Raw genomic sequence first — 21619 nt, forward strand, 5'->3', positions numbered from 1 at the left:
AAAAGAAACGTTATCGCTTATTGATTATCAAAAAGGTTTGTCATTATTATTCCACCAAGCTCTGTTGATCTCTGTTGGGAAGTTGCCCAAGTATTGACATCAACATTGTTGTTTTCATATATATATACAAAAATCCATACTACTGTACATGAGCAGACCATTGCTTGTTTTTCAAAAAGTTTAGCACATCAATATTCTTGTCAAAAATGTAACTTTTAACTAAGAAGTGCAACAGATTAAAAAAAAAGAGTTAGTTAGGAAAGTGTTAACTCCTTGGTTGAACATGAACCGACGCTCCTCTAAACGGATTTAATGGCTTTCGGTTGGTTTGACAGGGGCATGACTATAGGTGGGGTGCATCCATAAAGGGCCACTGAGTGGTTTGCCTTACCCTGTAAATCTTGTTATGCTGTGGGACGTCACACCAGCAGCAGAACAAACCTCTGTTTTCAAGCAGATTTCTAACATTTACTTAGAGGGGTTGCACAAGATGACGCAACCGAGGCATGTTAAGTGTTCTGTCTGCAGACAGAGGATCACAGTCGTTTTTTTAGGGGGGGGGGGGCGGGGGCTGTAAGCTATGTGTGCTAATGATTATCACCTTGAATAGTTTACAGGACAGCTCATTTGAACTCAGACAGGGTAATTTGTAGCACAACACCTTCCTTTCAGCTGTAACAGTGGGACGGGTCACATGGAGCAGGGACTCAAGTAATTGAGGGGTGACGATAGACGACACTTGAGTATACACACGACGGGGAGAAACACTAGAGTTAAAGACGTAAATAGTTTATATACATCGCTTTGAAACCTCCCCAGTTCATTACTAACATAATTAAATAATCGAATAAATAATGTAATCATAAAAAAACATTAAATCCTAATAATCATAAAAGGCAAATATTTCTGTTCTCAGATGTTCTTAATCCAATCCATGTTCTAATCCATTTTGCTCATTGCATACATTTCCAGAACAGTTATATGTTCACTGGATAAAGCCAGGTTAAAGATGTTGACAGATGAGAGGTTTTTTTACAGAGGACATTTTACATATCTCTGTGTATCACTCAATAAAACAGCCATACAAATATATCAGATTTCACCAAGGTTTCTGGAATAAAATGTTATATGAATGAAATATTCACAAACCACTATTGCAAACCCTTCAGAATATAGATAGGAATGAAACTGGAGATAATTTTATTTTAATTCTAAGAATAAGGCATTTAAATCTATGTATTTTGCACGACACTACAGTTGAATAGTGTCAACATCTTCAACTGAAAGAAATGTCCCGTTTTTACTTACCCTTATTAGGACAAGTATTGTTTGCTTTAACAAGTTTTCTGAAATTCCAGGTCAAAATATTAAAATAATACGTTATCTGATGCTAGCTTTTTCAGAGTTGAGGAGGAGGAATAGACAAAGTTAGTGAAATACACACTGTTACAATAGTTTTAAAGAAGTTTTGGAAGCAATATGGCTTACACTCCCAAAATGTCCTACTTTATATAATTGTGAAACTAATGTTAAACTCAAGAATATAAATATTTCTATTACAGTTCAGTATTCAATGTGATCAAACCACATATGATCACATCTTGAGAATGTTTTCAATGTGTAGACAGTGAACCCTAGTGGTGGCACTGTTGGTTACCTTCACAAAAAGGAGGATCCCATGTAATGTTTGGATAACTGTGTTGAAACTGTTGCCAAGAGAAATGAGACGCTGTTGAAACTTGATGAGAAATGTGCTTTCATTCCATTTGAGGGCCGACGCCTTCTTCACGCACATGACCAAACACACTTGCATTACAGATGCCAAACTCAATCTGGTCATAGAACTAATCAAAAGTGTTAAATCTTCTTGTCTAATACCATCATCTTAATCAGCTAAATTCACATTTCGTCCAAACAAATGCTCGTCATTTCTTTGTCATTTATTTCTTCTCCTCTTCTCTCCTCCATTGTTTCAAATCTTTCCCTTTCTCCATTGCTCATCCATCTGCTGTCCTCTTCACGAAGCATCAGAGGGCAGAGGTAGGTACTGGCATCGAGCCTGACCGTTATAAATGTCTGGTCATGGGGACTTTGCATGGAAACCAACCTCACATGTTTTCCCAACTCTCTCTTTTATTCAAATCTGTTTTCTGGTTGCAAGTACACCACACCTTAGTTCTATGAAAAGTGAATGCATGGATCCATTAAGTGTCCTTGTCTTGTTTGTGTTTATGATGATTTTTGGGTCTCCAGTGCACTTTTTTACCCCACTTATCTGGGTTTTACACATGGCCATCTATCACTTTTCAGGGATGACAGCTGACATTTAGGATTGGCAGTAGTAGTCAGGCTTGGCTGCTCAGGGCTATGTATTCCTGACCTGTGTAGAACTGTACTAGTGGAGAGAACACTCTGAGCACTGCTTACAACTTATATACTGTAACACAGCTGGGTAGCTCTTAAATAATCAATATAAAGCACTTCTATTATATCTGAAAATGTTAACAAAAAATACTTCATCCACAAAATTATCATTTGATATCAATTACTCATCCTGTAAACATTTTTTTCTCGCATGGTTCCAGTAGAAAGAAAAAATCCCCAAACTTGATCATTTGAATTGAATGGGGGCGGTGTTTAAAACTAGCAACACCTCTTAGATTATCAACAGACAACTTTCTTTATAATCCAAGTCTCATTGATCAACTTGAATGTTCCCTGATTCCCAAACAAATGAATTTCTACTAAAACCTTACTATTTAAAGCCTGTACAGACTTGCATGAGTAGCTTGCCAAAGTCTTCATGTGGAAGTATGGTTTTAGTGAGACTTTTCAGAAATTAGTTAGCATAAAATAAGATGAATGAGAATTGGATTGAAGGGGTGAGGTGTAGATACAATAGTTGTCTTTATCGGGATGAAGCAATCCTTCAAATGGATTTCTTTCATCATATTTGACATAGCTTTCACAAAATCTGCACCAACAGTTGTTGCCATTAACTAAAGTAAATTCGGCCATCAACAACCAACTTTGTAAAAGAACCAGAATGTTGATTGGATAGAAGACAATCTAAATAAAGTGCTAATATTGTGTTCGTCTTCATTGAGTATTCAAACAAATGTACCAGCTGGTATTCCTGAAAAGCTTTCCTTTTTAAACTATATAGGTCATTTGGGTATTTCTTTTTGTTTGCATCTTGAATCCTTGTGACACTGTTTTTGTTTCCCCTGCAGTCGCAGCGTCATGTGACAGACCTGTATGAAGACCTTCGAGATGGACATAACCTGATCTCCCTGCTGGAGGTCCTCTCCGGGGACACGCTGGTGAGTATCCGCCATGATGTCCGCATTCTGACCTTGGCTGCTTCTTCAACCTCAACCATCCTCCAACCAACACCTAATCCAGTCTAATTACATAAAGAGTACTTATGTGCAGCCAACCTGGAATATCATGTGGCAACAAATTGTAACCAATCGCAGCCAAGGTGTCACTCAAAGGCTTAACCCCAACCGAACCTACCAGAACAAAGACTTTCCTTACTTACAGCAAGCAGCTCCTGAGTCTACAATACACTGCCACATTGTTGCCTGCTGCTATCTTTTATAATCCGGTTCCAAGTAAATAGAGACATTTAGGTTGCTTTCTATTCAGGTGTCTAGACAGGATGTCCTGTGTCACACTAATGACTGTTCTTTCTGACCAATCAGGGGGCAGCAGTGTTACTAATCCATATTTTAGTATCGGCACAGCTTAATTGGGACCTTTATTGTGGTAATACTAAAAAAAGTACCAGGAACTATTTTACTATTGGGTGGCTGTGGCTCAGGAGGTAGAACTGCTGTTGACCAATCGGAATGTCCCTTTGTTTAATTCTTAGCTGCCAAAGTCAACACGTCGATGTGTACTTGGGCAAGATAGTTAACCCAAAATTGCTCCATTGGCCAACCGTGTGTGATTTTGTATGAATGTTAGTTTCCCTAAGAGAAGGTCACACATACTGGATAGGCGTTATATAAATGCAACCTATTTAACATCAGAACTTTTTTAAAGTTAGGTTGAGAAGTACCATGCGGTGGAACGGCAGTTTACAACTCAAATCTTAAGACTGACACTCAAGGCTAATTTCAAAGTCAGCCACTGGATACTTTATTGATTTGATTACCCTAGGGCTCAGATGTGTACAGAGGCTTCTTTACTGAAGTCATCATTGCTGCGTCCACCGCCTCTGCTCATCTTCTGAACGCTTCCATAGCCTTGACACATTAACCCCACCTTGGCCTGTGTGTGTGTGAGCTATACTTCTTTCTGATGTTCCTTCTCTACTCCTTCTCTTCCTCCTTTCCTTTTTTCCTTCTTATAACCTTCCTCTGTGTGTCCATCTTTGCCGCCTGGCCTCCTCTCTTTGCACTGCTCTTGCTGGGGCTAGCCGAGGGAGAAAGACGTGGGCAGGAGCGCTCGGTTGGTGAGTGGGTTGATAACTTATAGTAGACATCCTTTTTGTTTATTCTTCTTATTATAACTCATCTGCGCTTTCTCAGTGATCTGGCTGTGCATGGTATCTGGACCTCCTTCATGGCGATTCAACTGTTTTGTTGCCTTTTTTCTTTCTGTCATTCACAGGCTTGCTTTTAGCATGTAGCAGCTGGATAAAAACAATACATTGTTTTGCATAGCAGTGTTTGTTTGTTTAGGGCGTTTGCTCTGATAACTACCATTACTTTTCTGATTTATATTTGAAGTTCAAAGGAAAACAAGCTAAGATAAGCTTGCAGTCAGCTGACTTGAATAATACAAAACTGTGAATCAGTGGAAGTTATAATTATGCTGCTGTAATAAATATTCAAAAAGGTTTATAAATCCAACATTATACTTGTGTCCCTATACGTGTTAAACACAGTATCAGTTCAAATTAAATAGAATGTACAAATGTTTGATTCAATCACAACACTGACCCACCTGAATTATTCGTTTAGAAGAATTTTCCAAGATTCACTGGTTCTTGCTACATTTGTCCTTCCTGTTAAATGTCTTATTTTCAGTTTTCCTTCCCATGTATTTCTCTGTCCGTAAAACGTTTCGTTCTCCTCCACCATCAGTATACCAAGTGGTTCAACTCAACGTCTTTCATGTGACTGACTATCTTTTCTTCTCTTCTCTCAGCCCAGGGAAAAGGGTCGCATGCGATTCCACAAACTGCAGAATGTACAGATAGCACTGGACTTCCTCAGACACAGACAGGTATGACACATAAATCAATACCCTAAACACGACCAAACGCTTCCAATAGCATGACACCAGACAGCTCATTGTGTTTTCACCTTGTTTTCTTTTTCTCAGGTCAAGCTGGTTAACATCAGAAACGACGACATCGCAGATGGGAACCCCAAGCTGACCCTGGGCCTAATATGGACCATCATTCTCCACTTCCAGGTCTCCTCCTCTGTCAGTTTTGTGTTATATTTTATTATCCCTCTCTATCTCTGGGATCAACGCCTGTCAGCTGCTGTTTCTCCTTCTACTGGGAACCAATCAGAATGGAGTCTGCTCTTCGAAATGTATCTTAAAAGTGGAATTCTCCAATTGAAAAACAGTATAATTACCATATCTTTCCAATTGTGGAAGTATTCATGAAATTGGCAACAGTCTAAAGTAATAAAACACCATCAGGGTGTGTTAGTATGAGTCACTTTCCCGCTAAATCCCAAGAGGAGGGTGTGTCAGGAGTGTACTTGATTTCATGCTATACTCCCAAACATATCCCTTATAACCTTTTCCTGTGTATGCCAAGCAGAATTCCCCTGGCATCAGCCTTATTATGCTGGACCACACCTTTTTATATCAGATGATTCTGATTGCCTTTATCATGGGAAATAAAGGAGGCATTGGTGGTGAGAGGGGTGTGAGGGTGTGAGGGGTGCTCTGGTGAAGGTGCCATTGTATTACATTATGAGCAATGTTCCCTGAGTGTTTATCCGTTGATAGAATCAAGAGGAGAATAGCCGGGTGTTGGCTACGGTGAGTCATAGAGATCAAAAGGGAGTGGAAAATTCCCCTTTCCTCGTGTAACGTAGTTTGAAATCCCACAATGTGATTATCCTCAGAGAATTACATTTAGACAGATAATAGGATTTAGTACGACCTGAGGTAAACAAAAGTGGAGAGAAGATTTGATATTAAAGAGTAACTCTAATCCTTTATCAGATCGTAGACATGTATTGTATATAGCTGACATGCTTTTTGAAGCAAACAAAAACTCCGAAATATGACACAACACCATTTCCTCCCCTTAGCACGTTCTAAATGGCTTCTCTATTATTCCTTATAAACGTTCTATTAATGTATTATAATCAGCATATAGTGACGTATATATATTTAGCTAAGTAGTCCTACATATTCATGATGCTTTATAACAATTAACACTATCCATTATAAAGCATGTTAGGATAAATGTAATAATACTTTATAACTGCTGATCACATACTGACATAAATGATAGAGTATAATAATTGCACTTTTGTAGAACTTTACTAAAAGCAAACAATGACTACATAATAATAATAATAATAATAATAATAATAATAATAATAATAATAATAATAATAATAATGCATAATACATTAATAATAATAATAATAATCACATAAGTATGTATATTATGCGTTACAGACATGGTTGCATAGAAAGCGGTAACTAAGATTTAAAAAATAAAGATTATTTCTAATTGAAATAAATATTTGCAGGTCAGATATGTTAGAGGAGGATACTTTGAAAGGCAATACATACAAAAAAAAAGAATAATAAAAACCCCTTCCCCTTAATACCTACCACAAATATAAAGTGATCTTGTTATACAGATGTGAATTAGGACTAATGAAGACATTAACATCGTTGATAATTAACAATGGGTGTCTGGTGAATCTGTTCAGCATCTTATGGTTTCCACTAACTCATTTCCTCCACATTACTCCAATATGGATTATTGACAAGTTATCCACCCTCCTGACAATGTATTATCTATATATTTTAGATCTCAGATATTCAGATCATTGGCCTGTCAGAGGACATGACGGCCAAGGAGAAGCTGCTGTGCTGGTCCCAGAGGATGACGGACGACTACCAGAACATCCGCTGTGACAACTTCACCACCAGCTGGAGGGACGGCAAGCTCTTCAACGCTGTCATCCACAAACACCAGTGAGTGGGGGCTTTATTTGTTGAGTTGTTGTGTGATCAGCAGGAATGCAATTTGTAGTCGCATGCAGATTACAATAGTTAGCTAAATATATAGAGTCAAATGTCAAATTGAAACATGAAAAGACAGCAGTTTTCAGTCTTGTCTGGTGGACATGCTACCACCTATGGGTTTTGTTTAATAGTGAGTGCAGTGACACAGGAGTGGGATCTCGGCGCTCTTCCAAAAGTCAAATGACACGCTCTGTAATTAAATCCCACTCTTGTTATTGACAAGAGCTCACGTCTAAATTGTGTACCTGATAACCAAGGCATTGTTTTGATTCTTTACAGTATTGTATCTAATTAATTTTAATGGAAAGATAGTGCTGTATAGATTAAATAGTGCATAACCTCCATGTTGTTGCACTAGGGCTTCAATAAATAACATGCACGCCTGTCTGTTTAATCAGGTAGAAAAACAGGGAAGCAACACAAACAAAACAAGCATAATTCAGAAATAGCGATGCAATTGTTCTCAACGCAACAGGGGACACTAACAAGTGACGCACATGGCTGTGATACGCTTGTTCTGCTGCAGTTTGTGTCTTATTAAGTTATTAACACTTTTTGTGTGATCCCATGATTCAGATATAATATTAGCAAAAATGCTAATGCAGATTTGACTTTATTAATTTCCTAAATGAAGGATGACAACCTAAAGCACTGAGAACAAAGCGTTCTAGCCAAGTGCATTACATGTAAGTGTCCCCTCCCCTGGCAACACCAATGCATTGTGGGCTTCTTGTAGCACTTCGACATTCTGGACATGTTCATTTGCTAGTGTTGTATGTATTTGCATTTATTTATTTTTTTCGCAGTGCGTTTGGCTCGAGGCCCAAATTAATATTCTACCTTTCTGTATATGACAGCACTACTGCTTTAATACAAGCTAAATCGTAATGCCTCTCCATAAACATGACAGGCCTTTAGGCTAGACATACCAAAGTTAGGCGTTGGAGATGAGTCATCCTGTACCACCTTGATATTATAAATCCTCTATTAAACATGATTAGTTTATTAGATTGTTTGGAAACCTATTGATAAAAAGTCAAATATGGACTCTGAAACCAAATATCATAATCCCACTTAAATTGTTGTGTGTCTTTATAGCTAAATTAGCGGTTAGGATTGCTTTGTGTGGGAGCATCCTGGGAAACGAAATTGCATTTCTTTCTCAGGAAGATATGTCAACACAACATAATTATTTGGGCTTCATGCAAAGGAGTGCCGAAATCAAAGTGGCATTAAGGGAAAGTTAAATGCTGAGCACGATTCTTTGGAGCCATTATGCATTGAGAGAAAGAGATGCCTGCAAGGGCAGGTTTCCTTGAAATGAAGCTTGAACCTGGACTTTTTTTCCCTTTTTGGAGACACCTGGGGCTAGATTAGTGCTGCATTTCAAAGCGGTCAGGGGTAAGGTGTGGGCGTAACTGTAGCACTCAGTGGCTGCTGCATGAAAACTGTGGCATTACTTTGTGTTGAGGCAAAGTTAAGGGCGTCCCGGAAAATGCGTTCAACATGAGAATTCGAGAGTGTCGAGGGTTTTATGGAAGAAGGTTTAGTGACTTCCAAAGCTACGGTTAAGTTTAGGTGGCATATAGCTGTTTCAGAGGGATTAAGGGGATCTTCACATGACTATGGACATGTTTGACTATGGATTGGATGGATTGAACCATCAAGCCTTTAAAGGATGAGTTAGCTGAAGCCAGCCCCTGCCGTATTTACTTGGACCATCTGGTAGATTTTTACGATGCTCAGTTTAAGAAAGAAGTCTAAGAAGAAGAAGGGAAGCCTGGGCTTCATCGGTGGCAGGTCAGGATCCGCCAGCAATGTCGAAAACCGGGTGGTCATGTTGTGCGAGGATATCCCGTCAGAGGGATCCTCCTGGGACTCAGGGTTGGGCTCCCAAAGCTCAGGGGCCCGCTCAGGGGCCCGCTCCAGCAGCGACGAACTGGGCCATGGATGGAGGTCCCTCAGTTTTCATGGAAGAGAGGGACAGAAGACGTCCTCTAGGCCAACAAAGCAATACTCTGTACGAGAAACTCGCCATGTGGAGGATTCTCCGGTTTCTGGACGTAATGCAGGACGTTCCACTTTATGCATCAGGCAGGCGTATGAAGCTTTTTTTGTCAACATATTGTATTTGCTTGGTAAATGTCAAAATCAGTACTGTAATAGATATGCATTACACAGTTTAATTTGTTGGATTTAAAAATGCTTTTAAAGCTGTTTATGAAAGTTCAAATATGCAAATATGAATGCCTTGAAGATGAGTTTCTGCAATGCTGTTCATGCAGTCAAATTGTGGGTGGGTGCCTACTTCCCGCATGTCAGCTTTGATTACGTTAGCTTCTCTATCATTTACATTTGACCTACAGATGACATCTGCCAGAGATATTCAAACACCCAGAGGACAAAAAGGCAGGTGCTCGTGCCGGTCCATCAGAAAGATAACAAGTGGGCTTTTTAATAGCAGGTTGCCATTGGCAGATGGTCTTGAAAAAGCACAGCAACTGCTGCTATTCGTGTTATACGATAAAAGAAAGTGGATCAGTATAGATGAGTTGAAGTCAAAGAAACTACCACAGTATGTTATGTATTCACATTTTTTCTATTGCACTGTGTAACATATTTCCCCATGTTCAGTCCAGATCTTCAGTCCCAAATGTTCAGAATTGTATCCCTATAGATGCCAGTTGTCTAAGGCAAATGTTATTACGAGCCAAAAACTAAATAAAATAATATAATCACAAGGAGTGTCATTGTCAAAGAGGCAACCAAATTGAAATTGATGCATTTCAAAAACGTAATACAGAAGTAAAGCCCCTAATGAAAACCATGGAACAGCATGTATTTGCTAATTGGGAAAGCGTGACAAAATAACTCAATCTGTTGGAAAAGTCCAACAAAAATTGGACCCACATCTATGAAAGTGAAACGCTAGAAATATAATGGATGATTGTATGCTGTTGTGGCCATGGGTTGGAACATTTTTGTTTTAATGGGTTTCAAATGGGACATTCTTGTTCTCAAGGGTCTTATAGTTTTGGCTATACAGTTTTTTTTTGTTGAGTTGAATTTTCATGTGAGCTAAGATCCATCTTTTTGGACAAAAAAAAGTCTGCAAACCCTTGCCAATAGTTACACCATATGCATTTGCCAAAAAATAGAACGCAAAAGACCAAAACTAAAATGGCCCTATTAAATCACATGTGTTAATGTTATGAGCCCTCTATCCCATCCCATTTCCCTAGTGTAAAATTGTATATATGCACAAACTTGAACACTTATACATTGCCATCCAAAGTATAATGGCAGTGTTGCAATGGGAACTCTAAGTGTGTGTCCTATCACTGCAGATTAGAATATTATTATAACGTACACGCCTTCCTGTACCCAGTTAGTAATTAATCGTCCATTTTTGTGTTCCCCCAGTCCCAGACTCATTGACATGGGCAGAGTGTACCAACAGTCCAACCAAGAGAACCTGGAACAAGCCTTCAATGTGGCGGAGAGAGACCTGGGAGTGACACGCCTCCTGGACCCCGAGGGTAAGATTTGGCCTAAGTCGATTTATATGAAATATAATATATATAATAATAGTTTTATTCAGCATAATGTTACGTGCTTTGCTGTGATATTACTATGAGTTACTGACATCTGTTATACATTTTCAATTTGAAATAAAAATGATATAATCCAATTTCTACTTTTACTTTCAGATGTGGATGTTCCACACCCTGACGAGAAGTCCATCATCACTTACGTATCATCCCTGTATGATGTCATGCCAAGGATGGATGTACATGATGGCGCCAGATCTAGCGTAAGCAGAACTTGTTCCATCCAGCTAGTCATTGAAGGTTTCTAATTTCTCTAATTCCCCTCCTCGACTCCCCTCCTCGACTCCTATCCTCGTGTCTTAGTCCCGCCCACAGGAGATGCGAGTGGAGGAGTCGAGGAGGGAGGAGGGAGGAGGGGAAGCAGCAGGCGTGTTTATTTTTACTTGTTGGTGGGTGTAGTTTGGTAGGCTCGCAATCAAAACATTTTTGGGTTGAACTGCCCCTTTAAGCAAAAGTTAATGCAAGCTCAAAATACACAAATGGTTGCTATAATTTGATCTTTTTGATTGCTTGATCAGATTGAATCAAACCTGAAGAGGCTTGTGACTCTGCTTCTAAAAAAGCTTTTGTTAAAAGGAGTCTTGTGAAACCAAATAAATAGTAAATAAGCTTCCTGTGGTGTTTACAATACGTAAGCTAAAGGGGTTAAGATCCTATATCACTTATTATTTGTTAACACAAAACATACTGCTATTGCTGTGGTAGTGTATTCACACACACTAATGACATGCTGGGGCATTTCATTTCTTGTTGTATTTCAAGTCCTAATTGTAACCCTTGTGCCTCACTTTAAAAATGTTGCTCTGATGTCTTTACAGTACAAAAATAACTGTGATGTATTACTATGTTCCCAAAAATGTAATACACCAATAATGAAGATGCCTTTAAAATATGATGTAATATTATTATTTTCAACTTTCCCCAAGTAAAATATTTATAACAATATATATCATCATATAATATATCATAACTAGCCTTTTTCAAATGTTAAACCCTTGAAATATGTCCTTTAACATACTTCTTCTTTATTTTGAAGTAAAAAAAAATCTTAACATTGTAATTTAAAAACTAGAATTTTGAATTCAGGATTTATTATATGAGCTGAGGTGAAATGTTCTAATTGTAAGTACAAAATTACCATAATCTATACCATATGCAATGAAATAGCACAACATGATTAAAAACAATAAATATATTTAAAAGCCAAAAATGTTCTTAGTTACACAAATGTTTTTAACTTGACTTTTCTTTCTTATAACTGCATACACTTTTGGAACATGGGAGAACTGAAGAACTATCCTGCTGTCTGTCTGTCTCACAGCATTGTCTCCTCCACTTTTTCCCCCATTTTATCCACCCCTTCTCCTCCATCTACCTCCTTTTCCACTCACACAAGACCTGGATTGTTCCGTACCTAATTGAGTTTAGCTAGAGGGAACATGGCGACGCAGGAGAATAAGCGTTCTCCTGTCTGTTGTGGTTAAACGACTGTGTTTGTTCTGCTGTGTCGGCTGCAGGAGCTGGAGCTGCGCTGGCAGGAATACTACGAGCTGGTGACTCTTCTGCTCCAGTGGATCCGCCACCATGTCACGATCTTCGGGGAGAGGAAGTTCCCCGGCAGCTATGAGGAGATCGAGGTGAGATGATATGCTGATTTTAAGCCTCTCGGCTTGAGATTTGTCTTAAATACGTTTATAGTCGAGCAACAATAAATAGCAAAATATTATTTTAAGTTCTTCCTCAATGCTCTTTGTGAAAATCATTCAGAATCAGAATGTATGGTTTATTCTGGGGGAAATTCGATTTTGTGACAGTTCCTCAATGTAAATACATTTACAGGTTATTTAAAGAAACGAGTAAAACATTTGAATACAAATAAATATATTGATGAAAACTAATAAGTTACTGAAAAAGTTCAAATGTGCAGTAAAATATAGAAATGCATATATTTATATATAAATGACACGTTGAAGTAAAATGTCCAATTAAAGATACAATTAAATAGAATGAAAATGTTTAATATTTATAAACATAAGAAGTAAAAATGTGGATATTGTACTAGAATACATACCATGTATATTTCAATACAAACAGTGGTGCATTACGATTAGTATAATATTAATGCTGAATTGCACAGTTTTAAAGGGTTGGGCTGCTAAAAGTGAAGTATGTCATGTAAATGTATATCTAAGTAAGTGAATGTGTTTATTATTGTAAAAAATAATAGGTTTCCAATGTTAGATCAAAGAACACACTTATATCATGTCTAGCTTTTGGCAGATAAAGGCAACTGTATTTGCAGTTGCTGTTGTCCCATAGAGAGGGTGGGGCAGTGCTGAGAAAAAGAAGCCAGAAGGCAGACAAAAGCATAATCCCGAGGAGAATGATAACGGTGCCACTCCCTGTGTCTGCTGCACCAAAAAAGCATAGTGCAAACCTTTGGTTTAATTATCTTTTGAAGTCAAAGCATCTGCAAAAGTAGCTTTTCTTGTGCTGCTTTAACACAGTTATGTCTGGTTAGAGAGTAACATTTTACTTACATAATACAGGTAGGGAAGTTATTTGACTCATAAGTTCCAACTCAGTTAACACCAGTCATGGGAAGGAACAAATGGAGGACGGCAAGTCACTATGTACTCACTATAGCGTGATGTGTTCATTTAATCATTCTGTTTACGAAATTAGGATTCCAAGATCATTTCACAAGTACAACGTTGTGTCATTTAAGTAAAGTCAAGGTTTTAGGATTTGTTCTGTAAAGGAATAGAAGAGTATTCTTGTCTAAAGCACATTTTCGAGGGGCAAAAAAGGGACATGTAAATTGTTTAAATTAATAAAACATTACTACCATAATAACAAACATGATTATAATTATAATTTTCAATGTGTGTGTTTTTTTCTTAAGATTATTTGGCGCCAGTTTTCAAAGTTCAAGGAGACCGAGCTGCCAGTGAAAGAGACTGACAAGAACCGGACTAAACACATCTACCAGACCTTTGAGGCAAGATAATGTTCTATTATTGTGTGTTTTATTGTACTCTGTTCTATTGAGTTATGGCTTATGCATTCTTCTTTCCACCTGCCCACAGAGTGCCGTGCAGGCTGGTCAGGTGAAGGTCCCTCCGGGCTACCATCCCATTGATGTGGAGAAAGAATGGGGTCGACTTCACGTGGCCATCCTGGAAAGAGAACGGCTGCTCAGGATAGAGTTTGAGAGGTTAGCATATATTTATATATTTATGATTCCAATTGTGATTATACTCGTCTAAACAAGGACTAAAATGTTTACAGGACACCATTTTATATAAATAAGACATTTAATATTAAGCTACTAAGTAAAAGATTCCTAGTAGCCTAGCTTTAGCATTTGATAATGAAGCTAGCTAGCTGTCCTGCAACACTTCCAACATCACCAAAGCTATGCTCGAAAAGGTATAGCAAAAATATATCATTGCCAATTATTTATTTAGTAGACCCCAGTGCCAGCAAAATGTGTCCAATGTTGTCCGTCCACTTTTTTTTTTTCCGTGAGCGTGATATCTAAGAAATGCGTAAAGGGTATTTCTTTAAAATTGGATCATTCACTGGGACTCAATAATGAAATTATTACATTTTGTGTTTAAAAGTATCTGTGACTTCATAAACGCATGTTTGCTATAACTCAAGAAAGCATATGCTAAATATGACAATATTACTCAAATGTCTAATAAGACAAAAATGATGTACCAATGACAATTTTAACAGAAATGGATGTAAACTGCAACTCAGTCAGGTTGACATTTTGGTTGACTTTTGACGAAAGTTGCTTATTGAACAAACAACTTGGAATGCTATTTGGCCATCCTATATTTTGAGTCACAGAAATATGGCATAATTTTCCTGCTTTGGAAGGAGGAGTGGCACCAAATATTCCTGTCATAAACAATTTGGCTTCTATCAACACAAGAGAGATGTGTTCAGCATAATGGGACACAAAAAAATATATAATTAGGATGAAATTAAATAGTCTATTTAATTTCATCCTAATTATATATTTTTATTCTATTATAGAATGAGACATTATAAATGTTCCATGTATTTAGAGGAGCGTTGCATCATGCCTGGAAAATGTGCTGGTTTGGTGTCACAAGATGGCCCGGTCATCTCGAACGCTGATAGCCTTTCAGAGATGTGGAATGAGCAGACTAAATGTCTTTGTCAGAAAGCAATTTTGTCTCAGACAGAGAGAGAGACACAAGCAGAGTGTTTTCCAATAGAGACAATAGGAGAGTGAGAAGGACTGAGGTCCTTGGAGCTGGAACTGTAGTCTTTATGAAAGCGTAGAGGAATGGCATTTCTGGGTGACCCTCATAAACTGGAGTATTTGCTGCAACGCTCATGGCTGTAAGTGATCGCTAGCTTCTGGTAGTCTGAATGCAACGCGGTTGTCTAACATGGGATTTTGTCCTAGAAATGCCAAAGATGGCATTTATACTGTGGAGTTGGGACAGGGAAAAATTATGTTATTAATAGTATTGATCTTAATTATTTATTTTTTTATCATATCCAGACTTGAGAGGCTCCAGAGGATTGTCACTAAAGTCCAGATGGAGTCAGGGACTTGCGATACGCAACTCAGCCACTTGGAGGCCCTGCTGCAGACGGTGAGTCCTACTAAGGTCTAATATTAGAAATACATACTTCTGTGTTTGTTCAAGAAGAAATAATCCACAGTAAAATAATTTGAACCATACAGCTTTTTTTCTATGTCATTGTGACCTAAGAAAAAGGGGATTTTACATTCCTCTGCAAACTTTAGAATACTAGATCATTCACAAACTTACTATAAACTTCTGTTCGATCGTATATTTCTTAATTACATTTTGATGACATTTGAAAAAGGAGATTGAATTTGATTATTGTATTGGCTTCTATCCCTTCAGGACATCCGTCTGCTGAATGCAGGGAAACCAGCTCAGCACGCAGCAGAAGTGGATAGGGAGCTGGACAACGCTGAAAAGCAGGTCCGCCTTCTCTTCAACGATGTGCAGGTTCTTAAGGACGAGCGCCACCCTCAGGCCGAGCAGATGTACCGCAGGTGGGTGCAAAGTGGATCACCAGTTCGATCCCAACCCAGTCAACATGTCAAAGTGTCCTTGTGCAAGATACATTAGCCAAAAGTAAAAGACATAAAATAGTGCAATAGAGTAACACGATGGTGAAGTATTTTTTTGGATTGCTCCCATAATTACCATTACAAGGGCTCTCTTGACCAAAAGCATTGAAACTGTTCCATTGGATTTAGAAATATTGCAGAAAACACGACTTTTGGCAAAGATATATTTATGATATTTAAGCGTTTTGTTCAGCAGGATAACCTCCACATATACACACCCTATATGATTTTCTAATCATAAATGCATTCGCCAGAAGTAAACAAACTGCATCACGGTTCATAGCTGCGAGTTACCATGGCTGCGAGTTACCATGGCAAAGCTAAAGGCAGCTAAAGTTCAGCGTGATGACATTTAGTAGTCTCAATTAGTTTATTATTTTTATTTAACCTTTATTTAACCAGATAAAAAGCATTGAGATACAATCTCATTTACAATGCTGACCTGGCCAAGAAGGCAGCAACGTTACACATAACGCATAACATGTAAAATACAGAGAACACAACTAAGTAAACAAAAGATGAAAAGCAGTCACTACATTGTGCACATTAGGACAGTAAGAAAGGTACTACTTATTACTGCAAGAGCAGCTGGTGGTAAGGACCTCAGACAACTTCAATTTAAAACAAGGCGTGATTGAAGGTCATTCCAAGACCAAGGACCATAATGAAAAAGACTCCTTTTCCCAGCCTCAGTCTGCAAAGCAGGAACCTGGAACCGTATCCAGGCACTGGATCTGAGGTTGTAAGAGTCACAAACTGGAGCAAATCTGGCACATATGTACAGTGGAAGCTTACCTAAAATGGCTTTGTACATTAATAAAAACCAATGCTGCATCCTACGCATATCCTTTATGCTAGAAACGAACGTTTCTATGACACATAGAAGCTTCGGATATTCCTGAGCGGGGTATTTACTGATGTGATATCTCTTAGAACAAAACATGAACATTTCTAATTCTCTTGTGTTAACCACAGACGTTATTTCAGGTGTCAAACAATTTTTAAAAAACGTTGACTTTGAGACGAGAGACACCATTCCAGGGTTTTAGGACTTATTTCTGCACCTCTCATTACTCATACCATTCAAGTAGTTGCAGGAATAGGACAAATATGTAAGACAGTTCCAATTCTCTCATCTCCACAGGGTTTACCGCATCCATGAGCGCCTGGTGAACCTGCGCACCGACTACAACCTCCGCCTGAAGTCCTCCGTCACCACTTCCCATGTCACCAGGACCAGTTCCAATACCATCCAGCAGAGCTCCTCGAAGGTGCGGCCTGATAAGGACGATGTGACCCTTCACTATCTCAAAGACCTCCTAATCTGGGTGGAAGAGAACCAAATCCGCATCAACGAGTCCGAGTGGGGCTCTGATCTGCCCTCGGTGGAGTCCCAGCTGGGCAGCCACAGAGGTCTGCACCAGACTATAGAGGACTTCCGCGCCAAGATTGAACGGGCGAGGGCTGACGAGGTAACTCATCAGAAGAGATTTTACACTGTTATGTTATGCTGTTGATGCCGTGCAGTTGATTTGAAAAGTAAACCATTCCTTTACCTTCTACAGAGCCAGATTTCTCCAGTCAGCAAGGGCGCGTACAGAGATTACATGGGTAAACTGGACCTTCACTATGGAAAACTTCTGGTAAATATTTTCATGTATCAATCCGCACTGAATACAAATGCTATAAATGGTAGTTCTTAGTAACACATGCTATAAGTTGTAGTTCTTAGTATCTGAAGGGTGTTTTTTGTTCTTTCAGAACTCTTCCAAGTCCCGTCTGAGGAACTTAGATTCGCTCCACGCCTTCATCAGCGCTTCCACTAAGGAACTGATGTGGTTAAACGACAAGGAAGAGGAGGAAGTCAACTTTGACTGGAGCGACAAGAACCCCAACATGACGGCTAAGAAAGACAACTACTCGGTGTGTTATCAAAGAGTTTGTATTTGAATCAGAAACCTTATTATTCGTCCCAAATGTACGCTTTTTCAGGAAAAGGGACAGTGGAAGATATTTAGATGAATTAATTTAATGTGAATTCATAAAATAAAAGATTTTTCTCCAAAGATTGCAGTTATTTACATTTGTATTTTCATTGTTCAGGGTCTAATGCGAGAGCTGGAGCTGAGGGAGAAGAAAGTCAACGATCTGCAGGCCATGGGAGAGAGGCTGGTCAGGGATGGACATCCTGGCAAGAAGACTGTTGAGGTAACTGCTGTCATTACAAGGCTTAGTTGATTACTGGGCTCTAATTGGTCAATTTGGACATTAAAGAGGCCCTGTTATGCTTTTTTGGGTTTTCCTTTCCCAGTGTTATATATGTTATTGTGCATGTATATGGTTTCTCTTCAACACGCCCCCCCCCCCCCCCTGCCTGACAAATTGTACAAGATAGGCAAGGGGTGGGACATCTCTAAGCTGTTAACCAATCACAACAGAGCCGGCCAGCTAACCAATCAGAGCAGACTGGGCTCTGGTTTCAAACAGAGGGTTTAAAGAGGTGCTGCGGCACAGTCATTATGAGACAAATACATACTTTTTTCAACATGAAAGCATGTAAACATGTCAAAGTAAAGGCACAAAATACAGTTATGATAAAGTAAAATAGGGCCCCTTTAATACTCCACATGCTGTATAAAAGCTACAGTACTACCATTAACAAGGCCGCCTTGACTTATGCACTGTCTTCACGTCTCTTGCAGGACTTCACCGCTGCCCTGCAGACTCAGTGGAGCTGGATCCTTCAGCTGTGCTGCTGTATTGAGGCTCATCTCAAAGAAAACACAGCATACTACCAGGTATGGAACAGTGATTTTATTATAAATGAGTCTCTCGAATTCCACTCATAGAGCAAAGAGCCAAGTGTTGAGTCCCCTCTCTCCACACAGTTCTTTGCCGATGTTAAAGAAGCTCAGGACAAGATGAAGAAGATGCAAGAGAACATGAAGAAGAAGTACAGTTGTGATCGCACCACCACAGCCACACGCCTGGAAGACCTGCTGCAGGATGCTGTGGTGAGCCATTATTAAGCTGTACATGCACGTGATGATGCCAGATCTCAAACATATGTAAAAGGAATTAGAAAGTATATCAAGGTATTGTGATTATTTCCTTATTAAGAGGTGTTTGTTCTTTACCTGGTTATTTTTGACTGCCTATACTTCTTATTATCTGCTTTTCAGAGATGTGGTTTTACTACACCACATTTGGTAGAATAGTTATCACTTGTAAGGAGGTAAAATAAGCACAACATTAAACAACATACACATCAATGCAGCAGCAATATATATATATATATATATATATATATATATCCAAACACACAATATATAATAGTAAAACAGACAGGGAACCTACACAATAAATATGTAGCTTGTACTTTAAGTACATTTAACTGATTATACTAACATACCTTGACTTAGGTAACGTTTTGATTGCCAATTGTTTCATCATGCTATTAAGGATCTGAAAAGTGCTTCCAAGTGCGCACCATTACAAACCTAGGAATTACATTTCTCTAAGTCCTATTTGTTTTGTGTTCATCAGGAGGAGAAGGAACTGCTGAATGAATACAAGACTCTTGCGACCAGTCTGAACAAGAGAGCCAAGTCCATTATTCAGCTGAAGCCACGCAACCCCACCACCTCCATCCAAGGCAAACTGCCCATCCAGGCTGTGTGTGACTTCAAGCAACAGGAGGTCAGTACAGTGTTATTTCCCAGCAAAGGGACCCCAAACTAATCACAGAACCTTAGCATGTCCTATTTCATGTATGTACTGTAATGTATCGTTGTTTGGTTGTGCTTCAGATCACTGTGCACAAAGGAGACGAGTGCGCGCTCCTCAACAACTCGCAGCCCTTCAAGTGGAAGGTCCTGAACCACTCCGGAAACGAGGCGGTGGTGCCCTCCGTCTGCTTCATGGTGCCTCCGGTCAACAAGGAGGCAGTGGACGGCGTGTCCAGGTGAGAACGCGGTGAAAAAGAAAGAGTCTTGAACTCGCCTGTAGCTTTAATACGATGATGAGATGGTATTCATGGTGGTAGAGGTAACATGTTTCGTAAAGTCCTGAAACAGCAGGGTTTGTGGAAAGGGTGGTTCTTTTTTGGGAACATGTGACGCTAGAGATAACCTTTAACTGATTATTCATTTCAATGAATACCTCACACACAAAATGACATGTTTGTAGATCAGTTACTCGTGATGTGTTACCTTGAATTTATGAAGATACGTTGCTGCTTTTCCTGAAGTAAATCAGAGCAGATATTTACAACAGCAAACGTTATTTAAAAAGAGTACCTTTAAAAACTTGGTACAATCCAAGTTTCATTCATCCATGCACTCTACATTTTCATTATTTCTTATCGTGGATATTTCATATTTTGGGTCAAACATTCCTTTAAAGGCGGTCATTTCTGCATTTCTGCAACTGTAAAGCTCAAGGTATAATGTCTGAAGTACCAACTGTTCCTAATTTGCTGCACTCTTTGTTCCTCTCCAGTCTGGATACAGGTTATCAGCAGATAGTTACCATGTGGCAGACGCTCCACATAGACATGAAGAGCTTGCTGTCATGGCAGTATCTGATGAGAGACTTCAAACTGATCCGCTCCTGGAACATTATCATGGTGAATACTTTGCCACCTTTATGCAAGAAAAAATGTAAAAGATTCCATTTAATAGGCATATGTTACAGAATAAGTGTAAATGTTGGTCGTTGGTGTTGGAAAACGAAAGAACAATACTGAAAACATAGTATTTGAACTTAAACAATATAAAAGCTTCAGCTAAATGTACTTAGGGAGGTGAAACTGTGGCTTTTATTTAAAAAACAGTTCTGTTTGAAGTCTGATTAAATTATGGCATGTCCGAAAATAGTGACAGTGATATATTTATACTTTAATGATTCTGTGTATTTTACTCCACAAAATAAAGACTTCAAACTAAACTTCTTAGACTTCAAGAGTACATAACTCAATCAAACACAATATGCAGTAGAATTCTCCTGAAGTTTGCCTCATCAATAAGACCTCCCCCCTTTTCGTCTGCGCCTGTGCAGTTAAAGTCCATGAAGCCTGAGGAGTACCGGCTGATGATGAGGAACCTGGAGCTCCACTACCAGGACTACATGCGCGACAGCCAGGACTCGCAGCTCTTCGGCCCCGACGACCGCATGCAGGTGGAGGGAGACTTCACCAACTCCACCCAGCATTTCGACAGCCTGCTGCGCTCCATGGAGAAAGGTAACACCAAATGTTCTCTTAAGAAAATATAGCCTTTCATTATTCATGGTTACGTATGGAAGCCCAAAAGGGACTTTATTAAACATGGTGTAAACTTAAAAATAGAAATGTAGGGCCATGATAGCATTATCGTTTTCCACATATTCCACACGTATGTATTATTATGTTAAAATCCAAACGTAAAAGCAATAGTAACATTAGCTTTTTAATTTGCACATGCTCTTATGGGTGCTCTATGACCATAATAAAATAGAAGAGCTATTTGTCCTTTCATTTGTTCAAAGTCATGCCCCGATCGACATTGGCCAATATGCAAATGTTAAATCTTTTTTTTTTAAACAAAAATGCTGAATGAACAATTTAACT

At 38.9% G+C, this 21619-nt stretch overlaps 1 protein-coding gene across 21 annotated transcripts in view; it reads left to right on the forward strand.

The window, feature by feature from the left end:
• Positions 1-21619, forward strand: part of LOC117554912 (plectin-like) — a 157439-nt gene that overhangs the window by 115558 nt on the left and 20262 nt on the right. For 6 of the 21 annotated variants that reach the window (XM_034229590.1, XM_034229624.1, XM_034229510.1 and 3 more), the window contains exons 3-24: positions 2026-2040; positions 3234-3323; positions 5161-5238; positions 5338-5442; positions 7028-7194; positions 10669-10784; positions 10956-11059; positions 12374-12493; positions 13762-13857; positions 13946-14073; positions 15406-15499; positions 15779-15933; positions 17156-17483; positions 17577-17654; positions 17773-17934; positions 18115-18219; positions 18714-18809; positions 18900-19025; positions 19558-19710; positions 19821-19975; positions 20512-20638; positions 21070-21253. In XM_034229590.1, coding sequence (XP_034085481.1) covers positions 2026-2040; positions 3234-3323; positions 5161-5238; positions 5338-5442; positions 7028-7194; positions 10669-10784; positions 10956-11059; positions 12374-12493; positions 13762-13857; positions 13946-14073; positions 15406-15499; positions 15779-15933; positions 17156-17483; positions 17577-17654; positions 17773-17934; positions 18115-18219; positions 18714-18809; positions 18900-19025; positions 19558-19710; positions 19821-19975; positions 20512-20638; positions 21070-21253 — 2782 coding nt within the window. The remainder of the gene's footprint in view (positions 1-2025; positions 2041-3233; positions 3324-5160; positions 5239-5337; positions 5443-7027; positions 7195-10668; positions 10785-10955; positions 11060-12373; positions 12494-13761; positions 13858-13945; positions 14074-15405; positions 15500-15778; positions 15934-17155; positions 17484-17576; positions 17655-17772; positions 17935-18114; positions 18220-18713; positions 18810-18899; positions 19026-19557; positions 19711-19820; positions 19976-20511; positions 20639-21069; positions 21254-21619) is intronic. The other 15 variants (XM_034229608.1, XM_034229632.1, XM_034229514.1 and 12 more) reach the window with 5 other exon arrangements.

The sequence above is a fragment of the Gymnodraco acuticeps genome, unplaced genomic scaffold (genome assembly GCF_902827175.1).
Source record: "Gymnodraco acuticeps unplaced genomic scaffold, fGymAcu1.1, whole genome shotgun sequence".
Classification (NCBI taxonomy): domain Eukaryota; kingdom Metazoa; phylum Chordata; class Actinopteri; order Perciformes; family Bathydraconidae; genus Gymnodraco; species Gymnodraco acuticeps.